We start from the raw sequence: 26,695 nt of genomic DNA, 5'->3' as shown, positions 1-26,695 counted from the left end.
CCTACATCCACTTTTAGGCAAAATGATACATTAAAATACAAAAACTGAGTGCAAAATAGGAAGAACACATTTAGAATTTTTCATTACCATTAAATATTCCAAATAGTGACTTTGAAGGAGAACAAATAGCATATTAGGTGATTTTAAATATTTTCATCATAGATTATCTAGGGATTGGTAGGATGTGTATATGTTATGGAAGAACATGCCTGAAGATCACAACACACAAGAATATTTGGAATTATGTTACCAAGCAATTGATGCATTTTTTTAACTACGTGATAGTGAAGAGTATCATGAAAGATGGTAAAAAGGGACAAAACTGTAAGAAGTGGCAATTAGTTATTTTTGGAAAGAGGCTCACTCATGTGTTTTACATGCAGTTTTCAACAGAAGGAATACTTTTCAAAATCTAATAAGAAGCATGAAGATATCAAAATTTCTCCTCTATTTAGAAGTTTTTCCTTATTGTTCCCTGAAAGATAGGTAAGGTTTGCCTTTGAGGCATCTTATATTCCTGTCAGACTTCTTTTATGTTTGAATCTAGTACAGAAGGAAGGTGTCAAAAGAAATGAAACTCTACTGGGTGTCTGGGGAATGTAAATATTTTTCTTTCTCTGCCCCAAGGACTTGTTTGCCCATACTTTGACAGTCCATGAAATCTTTGACACTGAGACCTGTCAAATATTAACAACTTTGCACTGTGCCAAACTGACTCATCATGTACACTTTTACCTTTTTTTTCCAACTTTGATGTTGATCATTCAATCAAAAATTAAAATAACAATTAAAAAAACCACTCAAGCTCCAACCTGAAGAACTTTAAATGAGACTCTTTCTGACATCTATCACACCTGTATGGCTTTTTCCTGTGTAATTTCTATATTAATAGATACTCCTGTCAGAAGTCAAGATTAACACCCATCTGTTCTATTACTGCTGACCTGTTGCTCTGAATCATATTTTATGCAAACAAGGGTACTTTTAAATCAGCATAATTAACTTGAAAAAGCCAAAGTAGGTCATTAACTGCCACTCAGACTTTTAACAACTTTTTTCAAATGATTAATCATTGCTCTAAGGTCAAAAACCTCAGAATTATTTTTTATTGGAAAAAAATTAATTCTTTCCATGCTTAAGCATAGTTAAGTGAAGACACCATATTACTGTTTTTGATGTTCCAGTTTTAATTGATACTTAGGACAGAAGCCTACAATATCCATGTAGCAAAAAAAAAAAGGATTTTGATTTTGGTAAAAAGTGAAAGCTCCGTAACTTTTTCATTTTGTGACAACTACACAGTACTTTGGTAAGTCTTATTTCTAAACCAACATTTTATGCATTTACAGTGAAACACATATGTACGTGTTCACAGTATGTAATTTTTGTTTTACTAACACACACACACGCTCATGAGCAGACAAACCTACATCTTGATTTGACATGTCCCAGTAGGGCCGTTCTCCATAAGACATTACTTCCCACATAACTATTCCGTAACTCCACACATCACTGGCTGATGTAAATTTGCGGTACTGAATGGCCTCTGGAGCTGTCCATCTCACTGGAATTTTTCCACCCTATGAACAAAAAAAAAATTAAAAAAAAATTTAAAAAAGGAAGAAATTTCTCTTCTTCACCCACATAATTTTCATATCATCTTCCACAGAACGCATTTATAATTATTTCCATCAACATCAAGAGCAGCACTTATATGATCTGCTATGGTAGACTGATTGCAGAATTTCCAAAGGTGTCTATGGAAACTTCATATCTTAAAACACTTGGAATATAGATATTTAAGATACTTGTATAAGCTACTTTGAATGAATTTCTCTGGAAGTGCTGATCCCTCCCCTGATTTTAAAGGGCTGCTTAGACATCTGATTTACACTGGCTATTTAACTCCTGGCTGGCTGAAGCTAGGTGAGGGGAATCCCAACCTGTGCATATAAATCCTATTGACTTGTCATATGGCTCCTCCGAAATCTCGGTCTGACATTTTTAAACCAGCATCCCACTTAGAGCCCAGCGTCAGGAGTGACAGCCGTGAGCACCGGTGTGGTTTCCTGGATCCCTGTGCCTGTCGGAGCAGATTCCAGGGGCCCCTCCTTCCCTCAGCATGGGAAAATAGGTACAGGGAGGCCCCATGGGTGGGAAAGTGGAGCTGGCTAAACAAAAGAATAAAGAGCATAGTGTGCCTGATGAATGCATATTTAAGAAAAGCGTCCCACCCAAAAGCAAGGGAAAATACAGGAGTTGAGCTTTGTCACAGACTAGCCTCCAGCTAGCCAACCCTTTGATGAGATAAAATCTAGCCTGAAAAATAGTAATAGCCTACAAATATTTTAATTGACTCATAGTAAGTTAGATGTCTAAAATTTTTGCGGGTAAAACTTCCTTATTTGTTCAATCAGAAAATCGGGAGAAATGGAATAAAGAAGATACCATACAAAATGTTTAGTGGTTTGTCAAATAAAAATGTATGTTCTTACAAAAATATTCTCTCCTAATTAGACACAGATTTCTGCAGAGACTCTTCCTTTTGACTGGCTAAAACCCTCCATCAATTAATGTATTTGTCTTATCTATACTCTCCAGAAGATACATTTCTTCTAAATAACCCTATCTCAAAGCTATTAAAACCCATTGATTTATCTTACGGTTGTAGTGTAGACAGCCTCTGGATCATCTTCTATAACTCTGGAAAGGCCAAAGTCTGATACTTTACAAACAAGGTTGCTGTTGACAAGAATATTGCGTGCTGCGAGATCCCTGTGTACATATCCCATATCGGCCAAATATCTCATTCCAGCAGCAATTCCTCGCAACATTCCCACTAGCTGAATGACAGTAAATTGCCCATCATGTTTCTGGAGGGAACAAAGGAGCAGCAATTCTTGTTAGTATAGCTGAGAAGAGAAATAAGGATTAGTTTTACGACTTCAGCTTTCCACTTATTTACTCCTCCTGTGGCAAAGAAACTCACCTCAAACACACTTTCTTCAGAGATAAAGTAGTGCATCCAGTTAAGAAATGTGTGAGTAATTAATGTACTGGTAGTAACAAAAGTTGCTAACCACTGTATATTTCTCACTAACTCACGGCAAGTCACTTTCAGGAGAGATTATCTAATGAAGATTTCTTAATGTTCTTATAGCTTACTTCTATGCTCTTCATCTCTCAGAATAATTATTTGTATCAAGAAAATAAGAACTATCTCCTTTTTGTAACCCTAGCTACTGATAATTTTCATTCACAGCTTGGAGTTCCTTAAAAAAAAAATAAAAGTGTTATCTTTAGAGTGTTTACATATAATCTCACCCTGACATGAATACCTGGTAAGAAGTCAGAACTGGCGAGTTCAGAACACACTTAAAAACCACTAAATTGTTCTGAATTCACATTTATTTTTTCTTCATATCTTAGACAGAATGGTAATTCATTTAGGGATTCTTATGCTGATTTCCACCATGCTGACACAGTAAAATTCTGCTCCCAAAAGGCCAAAGATTGGACTTCGGGTATCAGTGGTTTTAATTTCAGCTGGTGGCTATAATAAAAACCACCATGTCTATGCCACACTAAATCACATAAATTCCAGAATGTCCCCACATGATCCTGTCTGACCTTCTCATTTCTGATCTGGTTTTGCTGAAACAACATAGAGAACCTGCTAGTACTGGTAAAAACTCAATTTCAACCTGAAAACCAGATTAATTATATTTAATTAAATATAATAAATAGAAATATAATGCATATTTTAACTATATTTAATTATATATGCATGTATACATATATATGCACAGGTATAAGACATATTTTTAAAGTGTCAATATACAATATATGTCACTTTAAATATGTTTGTACAAGTTTTCATTTTGGTACTCACCCTAAGAAATGCATCTAAGGCCCCATTCTCCATGTATTCTATTACAATCATGACTGGTTTCCCTGAAAGAAAAGAAGACAGATATTTGAGAACAGTAAAACAAATGGAGTGCCTTTTTTTGATAAAACACACGCTATTCCTTTGAAGGACTGAATCGTTCAGACACTGAACATTTCTGAGCCCTCCAGCACTGTTACAGAGCTCTAATTTCTTAAATATCTGCATGGAAAGTGGTCATAATTCATAAAATTGAACCATACAAATCAAAAAGTCAGTGTGTTCTCATAACTCCTGCTGCGTGAACAGGACTCTGGAATAATGACACTTCAGATTATATGAAAGGACATGAGAAACCTTATCTCTCTGCATGGTCTTTGAGGCTAAATGAAACTAGAAAAATAATATGTTTCAAAGTACTTAATCTTTTAATCATGCGTGCATCTGAATTTTTTCCTCAGGTTGTAGCATGAAGTAAGTATTGTTTTAGTTAGTTACGCATCAGGAGAAAATCCATTAGGAGTGTGCAGTCTGTTTGTAATTTGAATCTTTGACCAGGAATAAGGCAGAGTAATTTCTGCCATCGTGTTGTTATTTGACTGACAGACCGAGGTGCTGCTTACCTCTGGTAACGACTCCTTCTAGGTGAACCACGTTGGGATGGTCAAACTGTCCCATGATGCTTGCTTCACACAGAAAATCTCTCCTCTGCTTTTCAGTGTAGCCAACTTTCAGAGTTTTTATGGCTACTGCAACGTCTCTCTTGCCAGGAAGCTTTAGACGCCCACTGCACACTTCACCAAACTCTCCTAAAATGAAGTAGATCAATGCTGAATTACTCTGAATACCAGTATTTTTTTTTTTTTAGGCCTTGATTCAAACAACCACCTAAGTGTGTGTTTAAATTTAATGTGTTCATATTTGAAATGGATTACTTCAGCATGCACCTTAAATGAATTGCTGACCCCTATGGAATAAACACTTCAGTTAAGCCAACTGACAGGACTATAATTTGAATATTTTAAGAGACTGGTTAATAATTTCTTGCATTTTTTCAAAAAACAGAAAATAAAAACTGAAGTGGCTTTCATAAGAAAACACCATTATTGAAATAGTAATACCATTCCTAAGTAAAAATGTCATTCTGCTCTACATGGTTTCCTTGCTATCTTTAGTTGCAATGGCTTTTTTTCTTTCAAAAGGCAGGTCTTGCAGAGCTGCTTTTAATTTAGCATCCTTATGCTGTTAAATGAAGCACTACATTATTACCTTCAAGCAGGATAATTTACTTTACAGATTAAGAAATGAAAGGTGTGACTTATAACAATTTTGTTACAATAAACAAACACAAGCAAATACTGCAAGTTTGCAAAAGGTTCTAAACTAACAGATGATTGGAACTTGAAGAAACCTGTGATAAAAAAGACCAAACAGCCAGCAAGAATACAAAAAAAAAAGCTCCAACAATCAAATATAGAAGACAAGTAATTGGACTCCATCAGGAAAGAGGATGGAAGCACGTGGGATGTGAAGCTGAATGGCAATATATCTACCTCACTATTAACGAGATTATCAAAGATTTAAGAATTGTCCCTTGCCTCACAGATGTGTCACAGCAGAGAGCAAAAGTGAGATCTTCAATTTTGCAGACAAGAAGAAAAATCTCCATGTATACATAGAAGAAGAGGGTAGTAACAGATGTTACTGAATAAAAGATTAACCACAAAAATATTTGCTAATCTGGTACTTTACAAAGTCATCTGGAGTTTGAGAGACATGGTTCCAAGTCCCTCCCCCAAACCAAATCAACTACGCAGACACTCCTACATCTAAGACATGGGTAAGTGTTTTAGGATAAGTGCTGAAAAAATTACTGAACTAGACAAGACCTACACAGAGAATTTGATTAGAGAACCCTTTTGTGAGAAACTTTGTGGGATCAGGACTTTAGTGGGCATGCACACTGGCAAGGAGAGAAGTATGCTCCAAGTTGGGCTGAATGACTCAAGAGAGAGATACTGGGGTGTTTTAATGGATTGGCTGCTGTTTATGACACCATCAGTGTCATAATTTGAACATTTCTATTCTCCTATCAGCCCCAAATCAAGCTTTGGGAAAGAAGAAAGCAGTACCTGGGTCTTGGCTTCACAGTTCATCCAGAAGGGTAGAACTCTGACCATGTCTTTGACCATTTTTAACAGACTTGTTTAAGCAAACGTCCACTCGGTATGGCTCTTTTCACGACCCTGATAGGAGATGACTGCATATAGAATCAAATTCCTGTCCCTTACATTCTATGCCAGCTGAATCAAGCCTAGCTCAAATTAATTCCATACACCTTGTGCTGTACCTAAGCTAATCGACCACACAAGTGTTCCTGCCTGCCTATTATCCTCATCATCCTTGGGCACTGAGCTAAGAATGCCACGAGGTACAGCTGTTACATACACAAAAACTGCTCATGTCCCTAGCTTGGTGCCTTAACTTCCCTCCTGCACTTCATTAGCAACACGGATGAGTATTAATGAATTCACCAGTCACCTCACTCATAGGTCGAGCCACAAGAACTTCCTAAAGGATAACAATTTTCTCTAGCAATACTTTCCAAAATTGTTTCATTCCATGCCGAAAACAAGACGTGAGTATAGGAGTGTGTCTGTGTGTCTGTGATATTTCAGAGCCAGGTAATTAGGATACTTGGCACAGGAGATACTAAAAGCTTAACTCCTTTCCAGCTTTCTGTGATCTGATTTTGATTGATTTCCAAAGGCAGATCACACACACTTGGGCAAACCAGAAACTTCAACTTGTATGTTATGCATTTCAGGCCAGGATGCTAGCCAATGAACTACTTTTATTCCCAAGAAAATAGTACATTCAGTTGAAATGATGCCCAAAAATAAACTGGAAAATATGACAGCAAGAGAGAGAATACTGCACAGCCGCACAGCCACTAGCTCAGCATGTCAACAAAGCAGAGGCTAAAACAAAGGATGTGTGGTATGAACACTTTAACATAGTGGACACCATATTCCGTATCTGCCAGGTGGCCACAGCGGGATGGTAATGAAAATGTTGGCGAGGAAATGCAAATTGAGTACAAGCATACTTGCACCCTGTTTGTGTCTGAGAGACATGGCACTACTCAATAGCTGATGTGGCCAACATTGCTGGTGCATATTGAGATGGCTAAGTGGCTTTTCGGGTGCTGTCACTAGCAGAAATTCCATATTCTTCTTTGATGTATGAGTTTCAACTGCTGCTTTGGGTCTGTTTGCTTCTGTTGTTCCTGGACTGCATTTCATTTCACTCCTGTTTGCTATTTACATCAACAGGTTAAAGCCATAGCTAAACATGATACACAATATGCTTTCACCACTGCACTCCTAATTAACTTTCTTCAGATTGACTACTGACACACGTTAGTTGTTTTTGCTATCAATTATACTAATTAAAATCAAGAATAAATTCATCTGCAGTCAAGAAAATTAACACTCTGGAATGTGTCATAACAGTGAAAATGCATTTTAAACTGTATACTCTGCAGCTCAAGTGTTTTCAGCATTTTTTTTCAGAAGGCATTAGAAAAGTCCAACTGAATATATCTTTGTGCTCTGAACTGTTGCTATGCTGGTAGCTTTTTAACTCAAAGCAAAAGATAAAGCTCAGCAAATTTTCTATGCTAATCTTTCATATTGTGTATCTGTTAGAAGAGATGCTGCCATTCTGGCATCACAAAAATTACCAGTTAGCAAGGGCTGGATTCTTATGCTCTTACTCATCTAAGGAATAATTAGCTCAGCAGTCTGGTTAATTTCAATGGTACTACTCCTTGATTAAGACATGATTCAACATGACTGAGGTTACTTTTGAAAGGCATTGTGAATTCTAAGTGTAAAGATATTTTTACAGGTAAAACAACTTACTCTAGAGATTTTTATTCTTCTGTTTTTAAATAATATCGCAACATGTAATTTAGAGTACCAAACTACAGGGTGATTTTAAAAGAATTCTACTAATACTTATATAAAACAACGGGAAAGCAAAAGAACATTTCCTCCAGGAATCCAAAGTATTTGATATTTTTCTTACTCATGGAAACTTAATTTCACTACATGGAGTAGTGCAATAAAAATGTCACGTATCTTATTAATGCAAACAAATGAAACTGCCTTTTTAGAGCATGAACACCATGGCTTAAGTAGGTGGTAGACAGTTCAAGAGAAAAAAAAAAGCAATGTAGTGCTGGAGCAATTACAATCAGTCATAAGAAGTAAAACAATAACTTTTTGTATTCATAAAATATCAAAAAGAAAAATGGTAGAAGACAAAACAGCCTTAGGGAAGATTTTGCTATACAGAAACAAGACCTTCCCACTCTCTATTTAAGATTTTGTGCTGCAGCCAGTTTTTCTTACTCATATGAACAAAGCTGCAGAGGTCAAAAAGCCCCCTTGCAAAAGGCAAGCAAGCAGAATTTGCACAAATGCCTAATGCCTTTACTCTGACAGTAAATAATAGGCAGAACAACTGGCCCACTCCCCCCAGTTCCAATTTTAACAGCAGATACTTGATTAAAAACCCATAAGCTTTCAATGTCAAGCAAGACTTTTAATTTACTCATTTATTTGGTTTTTTTCCAGTTGTAGTTGGGCTTTTCCCCTGTTTTTTTTTACATTTTAGAAGCAAGCGCGGCTTCATTGCTCTTAACCACTCTGGCAAATTCAAAAAGTTCTTCTGTACCTGAGGTATAATTATTTGCCTGTCATTATGATGAATGAGTTTCGATCCCGGCTAAATGGAACAGTTGAATCAGGAAGCCACGGCAGCCTTACCTGCGCCAATCACACGCTCAATTTTAATACAAGAGGCATCTAGCTCCTTGGCGAATTGATGGACAGCTCTATTTGGGTCCTCGTAGGTTTCAGGGTCAATGTAGGTTTTGGTGCCTGGAAATTTAACTGTAATGATGTAAGAAAGCATGACTGTGATGAAGCAAAAGCACTTATTGTGCAGTCAGCCCAGGAATTTCATTATGCAGAGTGCTCCTTGGAAGAGTGAACCTGTTTCCATGCCTGAGCCAGAGCCACTCTGAGAGGCAACCTTAGTTTTAGGCATCATCTGCAAGCATGCTGACACGAGTATAAACAATCCCATCTCTAAAAAATGACTAACATTAGCATCTGCATCTCCTCTTGAACTGAAAGAAATAATAAATATTAAATAATGCTTAAAGGAATAAAATGCAAGGGTTGAATGGGAGTAAAAACAAAGCAGGGAAAGGATATAACACCGGCAGAGGAGGTGAAAGTTTCTTTTCCGTGTAAGGACATCTTATCCTCTTCACCCAGGATGTGTAAACAGCATTTCTTTATGTTATTTCTCTCCTCTAGTGGGATTTGAAAGGCTCTTCCACCCCCTTGAATTTGCTTAATCTACTGAATATAATATTGTTTGTAGACTGTGGCAATAGTCAAACTATTCACAGCACTCAGAAATTACAGCCTTTGGTGTATTTCTTGCACTATAATACGAACACGAGAAACACCTGCAGCCAACTTGTAAAGGCACAGGAAGGCAAAGTGGCCTCTGTGGCACAATTATCTCCCCTCTTAAGCACCTAAGTGAAAAATATGCAGCAACTTGTTTTTTGCTCATTCTTTCTCCACGCTTAGTACAGCTCAGGCAGCATAGTGCTCTGGCCAGCATGTAGTTTTTTCCCTTAGTTTGCTGGTGATTCAGCTAAATTATCTTTCACTATTCTGGTCAAAGTACAAACTCCTGGAAATCTATTAATCAATCAATTTTTATGATATAAATTTGCTCACAAGGATTATACTCTTGAGCTTTAATTAAATCAGTGAATTAAAACTCAATATGAAAATGCAGAAATGTTCTTCTGTGAATTGATATTAAAAAGAACAGGATCAAAATTCAATACAAAACATAAAAAATTTTCAGTTGCTTTGTATTCTTTGAATTTAACATAAAATGTATTACATTTGAAATGATGCTGAAAAACAGCTTAGTAATCATGTGGATTTATGTTTTAGATGGTATTAATGACCTAAATCAACAAACCATAAGAAAAATAAAAACAAACCTAGAGTAATTGTGTCAGTAATATAATGAATTTACATCCAGGGAAATTATTTCAAATGTTGCCCAGACGTTGTTATCTGTCACATAATGTATTTAAATAGATGTTCTTTTAGCTGTATTGGAAATTTGAACGCTGATATTTTTAAATCATAAATATTTATTTCTTACAACCAAAAAAGACTGGACAAAATGAGAATTAAGCAGTAGGTTGACCTCTGGCAGTAATGCTTTAAGGCAAGGAGATGGAGAAGGAGACATCCTCTTGTGTTTGTGATAAAGGGCCTGGAGTGGAAGTAACCTTGTGAATCTCAAGTGGGCCTCTGACGGGTCTTTGTTCAAGCTGTCATAAAACATTTTGACAGGCCAAGGCTATCCTGGCATAGCAACATGAAATAATGCTGGCCTGCATTGTGCAGACATTGTTAGATGAAAAAGGGAGGAGGAAACCAAATATAAATCTGAATTGCTTGACTAAACTCCTCTATTGTACTTGTATCTTCAAGTGTAGCACTTGAAGTCAAAGAGAGATGAAGGGAACTGAAATGAAATATAGGATGGTCCATTAAATGCACTGCTTTAAAATCTGCTTTAAAAAATGTTTGCTTGTAAGTTTTTGTTCTAAGTCAGTGCTTGTTGTAAGTTACATTTCTGAAAATCCAGTCTGGTACCTCAGTGCAGAAGAATGTTGTCTAGCTTACAGAGCAAAAGGCCACCAAACTGCTGTTCACAGCTCTGTGACCAAGCTGGTGGCCACAGCATTGGGTTCCATCTCACTCTGTATATGGCTACCAAATGAAATTAAGTGCTACACCTACAATCAACAGATGAAGGAAGACTAGTTTGGCAAGAAGTGACTTTCATCTGTTGCCATGATTTAAGAAAGACTGTGCATGCTCAATAATCAGGTTAATTTACTAGAAAACCAGATTTCTTGAAAGTAAAGTGAGGGAAAGGAACACTTATAAAATTTCACCATTTCTGGATCAACTATCAATTATTAAGTAGCAACTTTCAAATTAATTCATTTACACTTTTATTGAAATGAAAAAAAAATGTCACCAACAATAGAGAGAAGAAATTATTTAGTTAATGTATCCCTTTTGTTTATGTACTGAAAAACAGGAATACATAGTTGATCTTTTCCTTCAAGGACATAACGGGGATTTTAAAAGTAGAAGTAGTAGCTCTTCTGGAGATGAGAAAAGCTTATAATGCATTATGAGAGGCAAATTTCAAATCCATCACTCCCAGAAGAGCAGTATTTAAGTAAAACGAGATTTTTGACAAATTCTTTAAAATCAGCTGCACTGAGAAGTGCACAATACATAATTCTTATCTCATTATTATTTTCCACCTTTCTGGTACAGTTTATGAATTTATTGACTAAAGCTGCAATGATGTCACTACTTAGTTTGACACTCACTGCATTTAAATAATTTAGATAGCTACTACACACCCAAACTTAGGAAATGTGATCAATTTCCAGCTGTTTATTTCAGGGAAGAAAGGTAAAACACAACCTTGATCTGATTTTGAGTGGAGCTTTGGGTAGAACTATTCATTTAAAGAGGAATGCGTTGAGAAAATGCTTAGAATTTATGAGTAGTGGCTACTTCATTTTCCACGTGACATTACTTTTAGATAATAGCTCATGATTTTAACATAACTAAAAGAAGCCTTATTACTTTAATTAAAAAAAAAAATCTGATGGATTTAAGACACAACTGCAATTATTGGTAGACAACAAAGGCTAAGTACAGCATAGCATGAATAAATAGCATGTACTAATATGAGAGTGACCAGGTATGGGAGAAGACTCGCATTGTTCTGCATCAGAATTTATGTTCAGTTTAATTCTGTGATTTTTTTCAATTATGGTGGCTCAAAACAATTTTGCAACTTAGTTTAACATGCTTCCTGAGATAATGACTAATTCTAAAACAGATTAAAACATTCCTCTCCCCTTACATTTTGAATTGTCATGAATCCAAGAAGGCTGTGTTTTATTGAGTTTTCCCAGGGTTCTAGTTTAAGTTGAAATGGTAGACATGATTTTAACAAGACAGGCTTTAGGTACTATTCTTAGCTAAGCAAGTGACTGTAGATCACACAACAGTAATGAAGTGGCTACCTTTCTTTTCATATTAAATATTCTATTTTTAAGGACATTATATTTTGTAAATATTGATGGTGCTACTGTATTTGCAGCAGCAGAACATAGCTTTTGAGCAGAACAGCTTAATTTTAGGGTGATGCAGTGACTCACACTTTCTTAATCTGAAGTTCACCTGAGGTAAAGATCAAAAAGTCACTCAGGCAATGGTCTCTTGAATACTGCACCTCAGAGGGATCATTAGGACAATGCGAAACATGTATTCAAAGCAACCAAAAGAAAACAAAATATGCAGAATGAAAACAACAGTATACCATAGACATATATAGAAATAAAACCATCTGTGTGAGCAATGTTGACTTTAATCTGCATTCTTTTTTTGTAGGTCACATTTTTACAGTGTCTAACTTCCCACTTGCTATTTACACAGCATTTTTAAATTTCCTATGGCATTATCTTTCATGAAATCTTGGTTTTGGAAGTATTGTCTACACTATTGCAATTTGGAATTTTTGAAAGGGGGGAAAAAAGCAAAACACTTACAATGAAAGTAAAGTTCTTCATCCCCTTCTTGATCCGCTTTGCTATAGCCACAATGCCTGAAAAGAAAGGAAAACACCAGTTTTACTAGTAAATAATGATTTACTTATCACATCTAAAGTCCTGACAAAATCAGTTCTGCAGGTTGGGATTTTCAGGCACTGAGCACCTAACTGCTGTAGGCCTTTGAAACTTTCACCTATAATTCTGATTCTGCAATCAAAAGGCTTTTGTATCAAATACCAGTCAGGACAGGTCTTGGAGAAAAAATTCCAGTTCTGGTGAAAGGCTTCTACAGATAAAACAGAGGATTAAAGAACTTGAAAGTAGAACACTGTTTTACATGAGGTTATTCTTAAACTTACTGCTGTGTCTCTTTTTTTTGAATGTAAAGTCATTTAAAGGCTGATCAGATAAAGTGTCAGACTTCTCCATGTGAGAAAACTGAACAGAAAGAGAGACTTTGAGGAGCAGAGGTAAAGAACCTGCTAGGGGTTCCTTTTACAGCACATTTACGTAGGACAAAAAGAACATCTTGATACAAGTATCTTGCCAAAGTAAGAGGACAAACCATATAATTGATAACAGGATTTAAATGAAAACTGTCCTTCATAAGAATTTTTCTGCTTCAGTTTTGCAAATTACTATCCCAGGTTTGAGTGTGTCTCAAGAGCTCAAAAGAGTGGTGTCAGATGTGCTTATGTCCATCAAAGATGCAATACCTTCGTCCAATGATGAATCCAAACACCATGAACACCAGGATGATAGTTCCTGCCACAGCAACCACAGCTATGATAATAACAGGGTTCTGTTCACTGGAAACAGCTGTGGCTACAAACAGAGCACAGAGATGAGATTAGTTAAAAATTAATCCCTACTAAGGGACTTCAAAAATTTAAATCAATCATCATGAATTGTAGACTGTCTACTGTTGTAGACTGCCTTTGTTTGAAACATTTACACCGATGAAGTTAGTCTAAAGAAGGGCCTCTACTGGAAATTCAGCTAAATGCTATATGAGTTAATGATTGTCTACATTGAATAAAAAGAAGCCAAGTTGGAATTACCTTGGCCAAAGTGGTGCAGCCATTACGTGAAAGCCAGCACCACTAGCATCAGTCATTTCCCCTCCCAACTCCTGCTTTGCTGCACCTGTTTTGACTCCCTCCTAAAAGATGAGTCCTGGATATCCCTGTAAGGAGGGACAGTAGGAGCGTAATTCCTAACTCTGCTCCTAGCCTCCCCTCTAAAACTCATTGATATGACTTTGAGGGCTTTCAAGGAAATAGTGTCTTTAAGAAAAATGTTTGTGCTGAAACACTATTAACACAGATTTCCTAGGTAGCATATTTCAATCTCTTACTGCTATTAATCATTGTAAATGGCTATTATTACTTACCATTTGTTTCTGTTAGCAACAAAAAGGTGCTTCCACATTAATACAAAATAGAATTCTCCATGCTTCAGAGAATTTACATGCTAAAATATCCCCACTTTATTGCTCTTTTTATTCAGATATGCCAATTCTATTAATATATGCAAATGTATACATGTCACATTAATGTAAACTGAGGATGTAATACTTAGCCTGAGAAACCTTGAAGCTTGTTAAAAACATTGCTTTCCTGATATCTAATAAGGGTGACCATGTACTCAGATACATTAAGTAAGCACAGCTCTCCTGAATTCTGGAGATGCACTGGTTTGTAACAGCGAGGATCTGAACGAGAAGATTAATAGAGGATGAGACATGAGGGACTGTGTAAGTGAGAGACAGATGGAATCACAGAATCACAAAATCACAGAATCATTTAGGTTGTAAAAGACCTCCAAAATCATCAAGTCCAACCTTTGACCAAATATCACCATATCAACTAAACTACAGCAGTAAATGCTGCTTACAGTGGCACTTGGAACACCTCCCTGAGTGGCCCATTCCAATGACTAAACACCTGTTTAGTGACAAAATTCTTCCTGATATCCCCTGGTGCATCTTGAGGCTCTGTCTTCTTGTCCTTCAGAAGAGACCGACACTCAGTTTACAAGCTCCGTTCAGGTACTTTTAAAGAGTGGCTCCTCCCTGAGACTCCCAGGCTAAACAACCCCAGGTCGCACAGTTTCTCCTCATCAGACTTGCGCTGCTGCAAACTCTGTTCCTTTCTCTGGACATGCTCCAGCAACTCAATGTCCTTTTCAAAGTGAGGGGCCCAGAAGCAGATATGGAATTCATGATGTGGCCTCACCAGCGCCAAATACAGATCAATGATCACTATCCTAATCCCACTGGTCCCAGTATTCCTAAAACAAGCCAGGATGCCATTGACCTTCTCGGCCACCTGGGCACATGCTGGTTTATGTTCAGCCAGCTGTTGATCAGCACCCCCAGGTCCTTTTTCATTGGGCCACTTTCCAGCTACTCTTCCCCTTACTTGTAGCGTTGCATGTAGTTGTTATGACCCAAGTGCAGGACTCAACACTTTACTTACAAAGCTCATACAGTATTCTTTGGTCCATCCATTCAGACAGTCCAGATCCCTCTACAGAACTTTCCTATTCTCCAGCAGATCGACACTCCTGTCCAACTTACTGAGAGCTTATTGAGGGAGTCCAAATCATCAGTTATAACATTACACAGGACTATCCCCATTACTGAGTTTAGGGGAACCCCAATAGTGACCATCCACTTGCTCGATGTAGCAGCATTCACTACCACCCTCTGGGCCTGGCCATCCAACCATTTTTTAACCAGCACAGATTGCACCTGTCAAAGCCATGGGCTGCCAGTCTCCCCAGAAGAATGGTGTGGAAGTCAGTATTGAAGGCTTTACTGAATTCCAGGTGGACTACACCCCCTGAGAAGGTAACTTGGTAATAAAAGGAGATCAGGTTGATCTAGCAAGACCTGCCTTTCCGAAGCCCAAGCTGGCTGTACCTGATCCATTTGTTGTCCTGTATGTGCCCTGTGATCACACTCAAAATGATCTGATCCATGACCTTTCACAACACTGAGGTCAGGCTGACCTTAGGCTGTAGTTCTCCAGATCCTCCTTTCAGCCCTTCTTGTAGATGGGTGTCACATTGTCCAATCTGCAGTCGTCTGCAATCTCACCCTTTTACCCATCCTTGGCTACATTCCTCCACATAAGAAAAGGAAGGATATTTTCCTTGACCCTCTTTTTGTTGTTAATTTTTTTATAAAAACACTTATTATATTTTCACAGCAGTGGCCAGATTGAGCTCTAGCTGAGCTCTCACCTTCCCAGTTTTCTCTCTGCATGACCTAGTAACATTCTTATATGCTTCCTGAATTTCCTGCCACTTTCTTCCAAAGGTCATAAACTTTTTTTTCCCCTGATTTTCAGTGAAAGCTCCCTATTCATCCATGCCAGTTTTCTTCCCCACTGGCTCACCTTTCAGCACAGGGACGGCCTGTTTCTCTGCCTATAAGATTTCCTTCCATCTCCTCACAGTTTGTTACGCATACTGAGTGCATTGGTGTAGATGCACTTCAGTTGGGTTGATTTCAACCCCAACACTGGCATGTCACCCCTAGACTCACCTCTAGTGAGCCTGGTCTTACCCCCTTCCCCTTTCAAATCTAGTTTAAAGTCCTGTCAATCAGCCCTGCAAACTCACAGGTTAGAATCCTTTTCCCCTTTTAAGATAGGTGAACCCCATCTGTCTCCAGCAGGCCTGGGGCCATGTAAACTGTCCCATGACTGAAATGAAGCCAACAGATGAAAGAGAAGGAAAAAAAGGAAAACAAACTGATAGCTGATTAACTAAATTAATGGTATGCTAATATGGTTTACTGCTGGTAACTGAACTGGAATGTCTACACCAGATTTTATGAACTCTGCAGAACAGGGCTCCTGTTACAGACTTCAGAGGTTCCCATAGAAACAAATAACACAGAATTTTCTTGGGAGAAGTAAGCCAATCAACATGATTTATTTTTTCATTGACACTGACCTGTACCAACTGTTTCCCCCCAAAATAACAAACCCCCTGTTGCACTACACAGATTTAGAATACTCTGCACTGGAGGGAAATTACACACACATCATACAAACACCCCTCTAATTTTATTTCCTGAAGAAACTTGTAATTTTTCTATATTCTCTGTAATGCACATGAGGAAGATCACACTATTCCTATAACTCTTTAACTAAAAAAGAATGCTCATCTTTAAGTAACTATAACTTTCTGAGATACACGGGTCAGTAGGATGATACTGTAGACTTGCCTACATTCCACTCATGCAGCTTTTAAGAAAACAGTGGTGATTGTCTGGTTCAAGAGCATAGGGGCATAAGTCATACAACTCAGTTCCTGCAATTTATCTAGGTCATCAAAACAGAAAATCTCAAGGAATCTCAAATTTCTGTGAAATACAGCATTTCCTTAAATTATTTCCATCTCTCTTTGAACTTCACTGCAAACCTCACTTGGAAGTGAAGAAGAGGCAGCATCCTGGCCAGGATGTAAAGCCTTATCCATCCAAAAAAGTTTGGAAAAATCCCCAGCCCTGCCTGCCACCTAGTCCAGTAGCCAAGATAAGTGCATAGAGGCTGACATATGTGAGTGGGTTGCTCTATGTAAGTGCCTCACAGATTTTGGGTACTGGTACATTTTGGAAGCAAGCAGAAAATGTTTTCTGGGCTCTGGAAAATGTTGGGGACATGGTACACTGGCCAACTGGTAAGACAGGTGGGATGCAATGTACCATTTATTTTTATATCCTTAAAAACAAGAGGGTAGGGGGCTGATTATGGGCATGGTCTGGTACAAATTTAGTGACAGCAGTGTAAGGCATCTGCCTCTGTTCAGGTACTCTGCTGCTTCTCCTGTGCGATGAACTCAGTCTGCTGGTGTAAGGGTGAATCAGAGCACAGCTTCTGGAATGATCCCTGTGGCTTGGCAGAAACAAAGATGCTAGAGTGTTCTTAGAGGAATGATTTTGGGATGCAGAAGGTCTTTTCAGGGGGTGCATGCACTGGTGATGCCACAACAGCAATGACAGGGAATCAGCACCAGGACAGGAAAGTTCTTACCTCTGCTTAAGCTGTGCTCAGAAGGAGACACAGAGAGCTGGTATTTGGGCATTCAGCTACAACTGATACCTGATCTGAGCTACCCGGTGATAGCTTTGTGGCACAATGCTTAATTTAAAGGAGTTAAATTTAAACCAGCTTTTAAATACATGTTTGTAGGAATGGGAATGCATATCTAAACACCCTGGAGGATTTAAAAAAGGATATCAGCTGAAAATGCTGTGCTGCTGCTCCAACAACCTTTTCTCACGCAAGCAACTTCAAATGCACAATTTCTGGAAAAGAATTCTTGGTGAAATTCATCATGAAAGCTTCAATGATAACTGGATCTATGCATGCCAAATACTATTTTCTTAAGTATTTCTTAAGCATGTGCTTTATGTCTTCTATAAAAATTTGTAGCATTGGTATTTCAGACTTTGGAGATCAATTTTATGTACGCATAAAGCTTCAATCTTGTTTGATTCATGGAAAAAGGAAAAAGCAAAGACTTCATGCCAGGTTTTGTCAAGTGCTTCTACTTATAACAGTAAGAGTTGTAAAGAAGTCAAAGACTGGACTCAATGACCTCAGAGGTCTTTTCCAACCTAACTGGTTCTGTGATTCTGTAAGTGAAAAGATCAGCTTCCATTACAAAAAGCAGAGGATTGTCTTTAAGTCCACTGGCTACAAACCACTTAACTTGACTTTTAAATACGTCAGTGAACCAAGAGATAGAATTGACACTTCAGTGATATTTCATGAATTTGTGTGTTTTTCTAGAGGAATTTCTGTTTCTAATAACTAGCCAGCAAAAAAAAAGTATGATTAGAGCCATTGATTGATCTGTGGCAAACACAGTGTAGAATAGAAATGGTCTGCCTTTATAAAGCATATTTACTTCCTAATTTTGAAAATTTTCCCTAAATATCTATGCAATACTCAACATGTATAATATGGTCCAATACACGTATAATATATGTATATTTTACGTATCAGATAGTATTAATATAATGGATATAGTTCCTCAAACATTGAAAAGTAGCTATACAGTTTCTATCAAAATTCAGAAAACAACACGCTATTCAAAAATCTACTTAATTAACAACACCAACCAAACAGTGCCAACCAGAGGAAGTGCCAGGACAAATCCACACAGGCAACATGACTGAATGTGGTGGTCATTATTATATTCTTGCACAAATATATAAATGTGTGCATTTTTTTCTTAAAATACTTCGACATTTTTAAAAGCTGAATTCAGAAATCCACTGGAATAATGAGAAGAAGCCAAAGCCTCTAAACTAGCATAATACAGTCTAGTGTTCACCTGCATGGTATGTCCCTTGAGATATATTTCCCAAAACCAATCCAGTAAAGGTCTTCCATTCAAATGTTAACAATAGACAAATTTGATGAGTCTATAAGTTCTGATAAAATTATAAATAAAATATAAGAAATGAATACTTTAATGTAAAACAACTTTAGAAGAGCTTAATGGAATTTGCTATCTTTTTACCAACATTTTAATTATTTCTTAAAACTCTTTATGGGAAATCTTGGATGCTTATCCTTGCTGGGAATTATATTTTATAATATTGTCTCAAGATAATGGAAAATACGCTACTTCTAGAATTTTCTTTAATGAAAACACAGGACATTTTTCATTCCATCTCAAAGCATATAGCTGGCCTGTGACAAAAGAAACCTGCTGTGCATCCTGGCCAAGAATCTCTGTGGTTTATATGCATTTTTTCATCATCTGAGTCAGAAAAGGAGTACAGGAGAGTGGTCAGTGATGCATTTATTATAGGATTTTCTAATCCCCCATATGTTGACCAAACTCCAGTCAAAACTGTTTACCTTTGAAATCATCTTTGCTAATCTTAGCAGCTACCAGTCTGCTTACATTCAGTATGCAAAAAATACTCAGATAATTAAAGAAATATTGGGGAAATATTTTGATGTAATAATTTTAAACCACCATGGACAATAAATTATCTAATTAGCAGAAACTTATTATGACAGACTTCTAATTTGTATTCCAGAAAATATTCAAAACAAGAAATTAGTTCTGGCTGTACCTCAGGTTCCCTTTCAGCAAAATGGGGATTCCGCTACTGACTCTTTCTACAGATGGGAAGTATGCTATTAGACACAGAGCTAATAATATTAGTAATAACAGCTTACTGCTGCTATTATGATAATTACTGTTTCAAATATGTCTATTAGATATGTGGTATTATTCATTATTTATAGTTTTTTATATTCTGAGTGGGACTAAGGTGGAATCAAGACCTAACTACTGTATGTTAAGATTAACCACAAGTTGTTCAGGCGACACCTGGCTGCAATTAATGTGTGTCTGCACACAGTCTTAGGCTGCTGCGTAGGGTGCTAAGAGGGTATGGCATCCATACCCTTTGAATTCACAGGCTATGTATTCCGTATTCCTATATTTCCAGCTCCCAATCCGGCTGCCCTGATGTCAAGGCCAACGTGAAGCAAACGCTCTAAACCAGGGTAACAACAGGGTGGTGGAGCTGCCAGGGATACAATTCCTGTGAAAGGGCTCAGGGCTACCAGGTCTCACTGATGGAATAAGTTTTTTGGTTACACAGCTTATAACTCATTATATGAGCCTGAAAAGAACTTAGTATCTTTGAGATTCCCATTTCTTTACTAAACTAAATTACCAATTAATTCAAAATACACTAAAGATAGAATTATAGCTAAAGACACACACATAAACTAAACTACCAAGTTGTTGGGGTTTTTTTTTTTTGTTTTTTTTTTTTTTCAGAAAATCAAATGGAAAAAAATAGCCTAGAGAAGTCTCTGTGGGTTGAAATCTCCCTTCCTTCCCTCCCCACTTACAGAAGGATCTAGTTGAGTTATTCAGCTCACCACTACTCACTCCTTTTGTGGGGAAAAAGAAGTGTGTATTTAAAAAAAAAAAAAAGTCTTTGTGTATTAGAAGGAGAGGAAAGAAGAACCTAATACATAACAAATTTCCTCCAGCCAATTATAAAACTAATTTTCATTTATATGGTAAAATAAATCACGGAAGCTCATCCTTCAAAAGACAATGTTAAAAATTCACCTTCATGTAGAACCAAATTCTTTCTAATTGTAATTATATTGCTTATGACACTTTCTTGCTTCACTTACTACCTCTACAGAAAGGTTTAATTTCCTGTAAACCTAATTCCTTACCTGTAGCTTCTTCCAGTGTGGCAACATCCAGTCTGGGGCTGTAATTTCCATAACCAGCAGCAGTAAAAGCACGGATCTGGAAAACATACACTGTTCCTGGCTTTAAGTTATTAATAGAAGCTGAAGTGGACTTGGTTTTCACTGTTGAATAGGTCCTCTCCCTTTGATCCTGGAAACAATAAGAAAAAATATTAAATGACATTTACAGATCACTTTTTATCATGATTGCACAGCAGCAACTGACAGCCGGCCTCAGTAGTTTATTACAGTTTGCTGAATGCTCTTTTCCCCTAAACAACAAAAATAAAGCATACTCTGTGGAGTATTACAAAACATTGTCAATGCAAGGAAGAGCTCTAAGTGTAACATAAAATCCAAATGGGATGCTCATGTTGTTACTCAGAAAACAGAAAACATAAAAAAAAAAAAAAAGGATTGCTTTTTTGGCTCTGATTAAATTTTGTGAAATTTTGATGAGGAAAAAACTCAACCAAAGCTTTCCAGGGGAATCTGCGAGGTCTAAACAGTTCAAGGACAGGGAAATTTTTCTTTCATGGTCAGAACATGACAAACTTAGGGCTGCACAACCTGCCTTCATTCTGCATTAATTCAGTTTAAGCTGTCAGATTTTTTTTTATTTCTAGAGTACTTCAAAGTTATAATGAATGAAGTCCTAGACATTGTGAAATGAATGGAAAAACTCTGACATCATTACTTTGACATCGTACCTTTCTATCACCTCTAAAAAATACAATATCACCGATGTATAATTGGCTGGATTTTGCATAATTTTTGAGGTCCTTAACTCAGTTTTCATTCAGATTTTTATCTCTGGTTTTTAGTCTTTTCTCAGTTTTAGGCTCCAAGGCATAAAAAGGAAACCAGGGAAAGAAGCTCAGTATGGCTCTCCACAAATTTGAAGCTGCAAGATTACAAACCCTATGAGTAATAACTCACTTTCAAATAGCACAAAAGCTGTATCACAGATCACTAGAGTATTCAAAAATCTATACTTATTCATCACATTTACTGACACAGATTATGTTTCAGCACAGATATGTGAAGCCCTGTTGATTTTTGGTGGCAGATGCAACCCTGATTTGAAGGGCAGAAGAGATGAATTAACCAACCATCTGAATGCACCACATGACCAGAGAAGCATGAGCTGAACGCAGCAGTGCTAATGAGACGGATACAGAGGGAAGGAATAAATCTGTAACTCATTTCAATAATATTTCACCAGCTAAAAGTGATGGAGAGCCTTCCCTGTCACAGTCAGTAAAGCAACAAAAGGCTTTTGCTGAACTAGAGGGTTATACAGAACATACATGATTTCTTTTCTCAGATTCAGTAAGGACTTCTCCTGGTTCTTGCCCAGACTGTTACTTGAGCAAGCCCCCAGTCTTGGCTAGCAACAATTTTCCATATATTCTCCAAAAGAATTTAAATCATCTGTAAGTGAGGACCATGGCAGAATAAATGTTGGTATGTGAGAAAGAACAGGAATGCTTGAGAGATGAGACACAAGTGTAAGGAAACCAAAAAGAGTCAGGTTCAGGACTGTAAGCCACAGTGGAATTTCAGTTTGGGTTTTGATGCATAAACAAGGCTTATGTGAATTGCCAACAGTCCTTGTATTCAAAAATAAATAAACAACAAAAAAAAAAAAAAACAAAAAAAAACCAAAAAAAACCAAACCTGCACTAGAAATCTCACAGGACAGGCTTACTTTGGAGATTTCAGGCTGTTTCCATTCCAGCCCTAGCCAGAAGTGAGAGGCAAAAAAAACACTTATCAGAGTATTTCAGAATGACAAAAAATGTCTGATTTATTTTGGCTTTAAAAGGAGACAAAAGATCAAATCCTTTTATTTTTCTTTTCTTCTAAACTAGTGGAACAAAACTTAAATGGCCTATCTTGTTCTGAACAAGAAGATTGTGAATTAATTTTAAAGCTTAAATGAATTTCTTTGGAAGGAAAACAACCATTTCAGTATTTGCGCAAAAATTGCCTCATTTAAAGTGATATAGTCCAGTTTATCTGTGACTGTTAGAATGAGCTTTTTATTCTCTTTTATTAATTTCACTGTACTAAGTATAATACTGGAAGATGTCCTTCCATTAAAAAAAAACCAAACAAACAAATAAACCTCTAATCTTAGTTTTTCTCTTTGCAAACACAGAGAAAACTGGTAATGAAATTTTGCTGACTATTTAAAATGAGTATATAGGGAAAATAATAAAAGCCACATTCTAAAAGCTATCATTATATAAAAAGCTGGGTATCTTGGCAATTTTTCTGTCATTTTACATTACCCATTTAAATTATTTATTTTACTTGACCAGATTAGAAACTGCTCTACACATTAAAGAAATGCAAAGTTTTTTATTTTTGATTCTCAATTTTTTTTTTTTTTCCAGAGGACAGTTTTTCCCTTCATAAATATGTAACATTATAAAAATACTTGGACTTTATTTGCATGTGTGTGTACACACACATGCTCAAGGGACAAAAATCATCTGCTAAAATTAGTAAAATTTCTTCCAAAGAATTATTCAGCTATCTGTACCTATCTGTTAGATTTTATTATAAGAATCATTAGAGTGAACAACTTAAATTGGAAGTTAGCCTCAACAAATCAAAATGTTATTCCTTTCCCAAATCATATAAAGATCTTTTGATATGTATATTTGTGTAATACAGCACTGAAAATGAAATAAGACAATTTATATTACATCCAGTCTGGGCTGAATTTACCTGTGTTACCTAGTAAGCTGACATGCTCTTTTTGATATAGGGGTACTGTTACCTCACCTGCAGAAATGTCGTCATGAGTGACCACAAAGGAGCCCTTTTATTAGTTTTTTTTTCATTTTAACTCTTTTTTCTTTTTTTTTTCACAGAATTTTTTATAAAAATTAGGAGTATGTTATGTTATGCAGACAATTTCCCAGAGAATCTGGAGGAGCCAAACTTAGTCTGGGTCCCATGACAAACGTAGAGCTGCACAACCTGCCTTCACTCTGCTTTCATCCAGTTTACGGTTGTCAGAATTTTTTTATTCTGCAGTACTTCAAAGTTATCATGAATGAAGCCCTAGACATGCTGAAATGAATGGCAAAACTCCGACTGACATCAGTAAGATTGCAATTTCACTCTACCAGAAACAGAGATCACTTCATCTACTACTGAAAAGCAGCCTTCAATCCATTATTGTGTTGAGAGAACAAGTGAAATAAAAGTTTCACAGTCCTGGTCCCTTTTAAAAGGGAAAATAAGGAATATTTATTTCCTAAAATTTAGGAAGTGTTTTGAAAATTTTCAGACATCAAGTTGAACTGCCCAGCTCATAAGAAAATACAAAATGCAGTCAGGAGTTGTGCTTGATACATCATTTCAAGACTAGAATTACATTGGTAGAGAAGGAAATGAAACAAGCTTCAAACACTATGTAGAATAAATGTGAAAACAGGAATTTAATGATAAAAAATATCCAAGTACAACTTAACAATTAAAAAAAAAGGAAAGAAAGGCAGATTTCAAGTGTATATTTCACTTTTAGTATGCCAAAATATAATATTTTAGACATATGATAGCAACAATAACGGCAGGATTTAGCTAGTTATTAAAAATAAGCAAAATCACTGACTTTGGAGAGACGGGGTAGTTGATAGCTGATGATTTTAACACTGTTCCACAATGCAGCAAGCCAACATAAAGCAAACAGCACATTGTTGCACATTACAGATAATCTTAGCACTTACTTTCTCATAATACTTGATTTCATATTCAGTAATGACTCCATTGGGATGTTCTGGTTCCTGCCAGGAAAGCTCCACACTCCTCTGCAGCACTCTTTCTTTCATTACGCCACTAACTTGCGAGGGAGCTGTTTGGACAAGATGTGTCAATAAATAAAAAGCAAATTCGTTGGATGGCTAAAATCAAATGTCATTACTGATCCACTCCATGCTGAGCAATGTTCATTAAGGTAAAAGAAAGCACCTTTTCATAGCTCACAATTCAAAGCTAATGAATATTCTAGCAGATGCCTATTACTGTTCATAAACTTAGAACAGAAATCGAACTAAAGTGCAAACAGCAAAAGGTGTCATTGTTCGAGTTAGTACAAAACTGAGATTGATGGGATAGGAAAAACAATTAAGCAAATTAATTCTGATGATGATAGCAAATCAAGTTTTTAGACTGATGTGTAGTAAATTAAGAGTCTAAATATTTATTGCATATGTTTCTGAAATGTACATAAAAAGACAAATAATCTTTTAGTAGCAAAATCATATTTTAGGCTGATTTGATATGATTAATTCCAGTTCTGCTTAGAAATAATCTCTTACATTATCTGATTACAACATGACGGTGATGAAAACGACTTTGTTGAGAGACTAAGCCTACTCTTTTTCATTAGTTCCAACCTTTCCAGGATATTTTTTCTTTAGAGCTAAGTTTCCATATTTGGTCTAAGCATTTTTAAAAGTGCAAGACAATTTAAAGAGTAGATCTTATAGAACAAAGGCAATACTGTCTTCCTTCGCCTCACTCTACAGAGATATAAATAAATGCACACTTTGTGCACACACATGTACACACTGAGTTTCCTAACAAATATCGCCCACAAACAAGGACCTTTTGAAATAAAAAAACACCAAACTCAATATAAAAGCATTTTAGAGACATTGACTCGCATATAAAAATGTTTAAGAGAGCATGTAATAAACTGTGAGAGACTGAAAAAATAACTCGCTTTCTCAACTTATTTTTAATGAGAAAAACAGCAGATATTTTTCTGATGCGCAGCATCAAAGGAGGCCAAACATCACAGTCTTCCTCAAACATACACACTGAATTTAGAACAGAAGTCCTGTAAAACTACAGCACGACAACAAACAACTACGGCATTGGAACCAGGCAGAACTTGATCTTGTTCTCATTCAGTTTAATGGAAATCAATTTTGCTCATGCAAAAGATAGAGAGGACCTGACCATCAGCCCCCTACAGTTAAAAACTAAATGACATTTACATGGATAAGGACCTGGTCTTGGGGCAGACTCAGCCACAAGAAAGGTGTTTGAGATAAATTTATTAGAAATTATATACTAGAGGTTATACTAAAGATATTAGAGATAAATTTATATCTTTTTCTAACACAGAATCTAATACTGATTCTTTACTGAAATTCTTGTTTAAAAAACCTGATAATTTAAAATCTTCTAGGTAAAAAAAACCCACCACCTTATTTCAGAATTGTGCATGAAGCTTTCATTATGTAAAATTATGTAGTTTTCAGATAAAATACAATTCTCATCCCAAGCAACAAGGTGATCTTCACTTTCTCTAGTTTTTTAAAATAACATAAAACATCTAGAATGCACACTCCTGTACCATTAAGTATAAAAACATAATGATAAAATTAAAATATCTAAAGCACAATCAAGAAAATAATCCTCTGAAAAATTAAATTGGATTTTTAAATTCTTACTGCAATTTTGAATTTTCTAGTTTTTTTTTTTAATTACATGTATGTTCATGTAGGCTAAATTTCATTGGAGGCTCCAAGAATACATAACAATTAGGTTTTGAAGCCATGCATGATAACCTTCATTATGAACTATCATGCTGTATATAATCAATATAATCAAAATTTAAGATCTCTTACTCTAGGCTGCCTAAATGATAAAATCATAAAATTGTATCAGACTAACAACGTGGGTTGCTGTACAAAACCAGGATCAGTCTCACTCTCCTTGCACTCCCTTTCTAAAAGCTGAGAGCATTTTCACTCT

The 26,695-nt window shown here is 36.4% G+C and overlaps 1 protein-coding gene across 4 annotated transcripts in view; it reads right to left on the bottom strand.

The window, feature by feature from the left end:
• Positions 1-26,695, bottom strand: part of EPHA7 (EPH receptor A7) — a 162,927-nt gene that overhangs the window by 18,769 nt on the left and 117,463 nt on the right. For 3 of the 4 annotated variants that reach the window (XM_041412342.1, XM_041412339.1, XM_041412341.1), the window contains 9 exons: positions 24,658-24,782; positions 20,894-21,062; positions 13,367-13,475; positions 12,648-12,703; positions 8,725-8,850; positions 4,513-4,698; positions 3,893-3,954; positions 2,664-2,873; positions 1,431-1,580 (listed from right to left, as the gene is read on the bottom strand). In XM_041412342.1, coding sequence (XP_041268276.1) covers positions 1,431-1,580; positions 2,664-2,873; positions 3,893-3,954; positions 4,513-4,698; positions 8,725-8,850; positions 12,648-12,703; positions 13,367-13,475; positions 20,894-21,062; positions 24,658-24,782 — 1,193 coding nt within the window. The remainder of the gene's footprint in view (positions 1-1,430; positions 1,581-2,663; positions 2,874-3,892; positions 3,955-4,512; positions 4,699-8,724; positions 8,851-12,647; positions 12,704-13,366; positions 13,476-20,893; positions 21,063-24,657; positions 24,783-26,695) is intronic. The other variant, XM_041412340.1, reaches the window with a different exon arrangement.

This window comes from Onychostruthus taczanowskii, unplaced genomic scaffold (genome assembly GCF_017590055.1).
Source record: "Onychostruthus taczanowskii isolate IOZ18803 unplaced genomic scaffold, ASM1759005v1 scaffold39, whole genome shotgun sequence".
Taxonomy (NCBI): domain Eukaryota; kingdom Metazoa; phylum Chordata; class Aves; order Passeriformes; family Passeridae; genus Onychostruthus; species Onychostruthus taczanowskii.
This window is presented reverse-complemented; position numbering and strand designations above follow the sequence as displayed.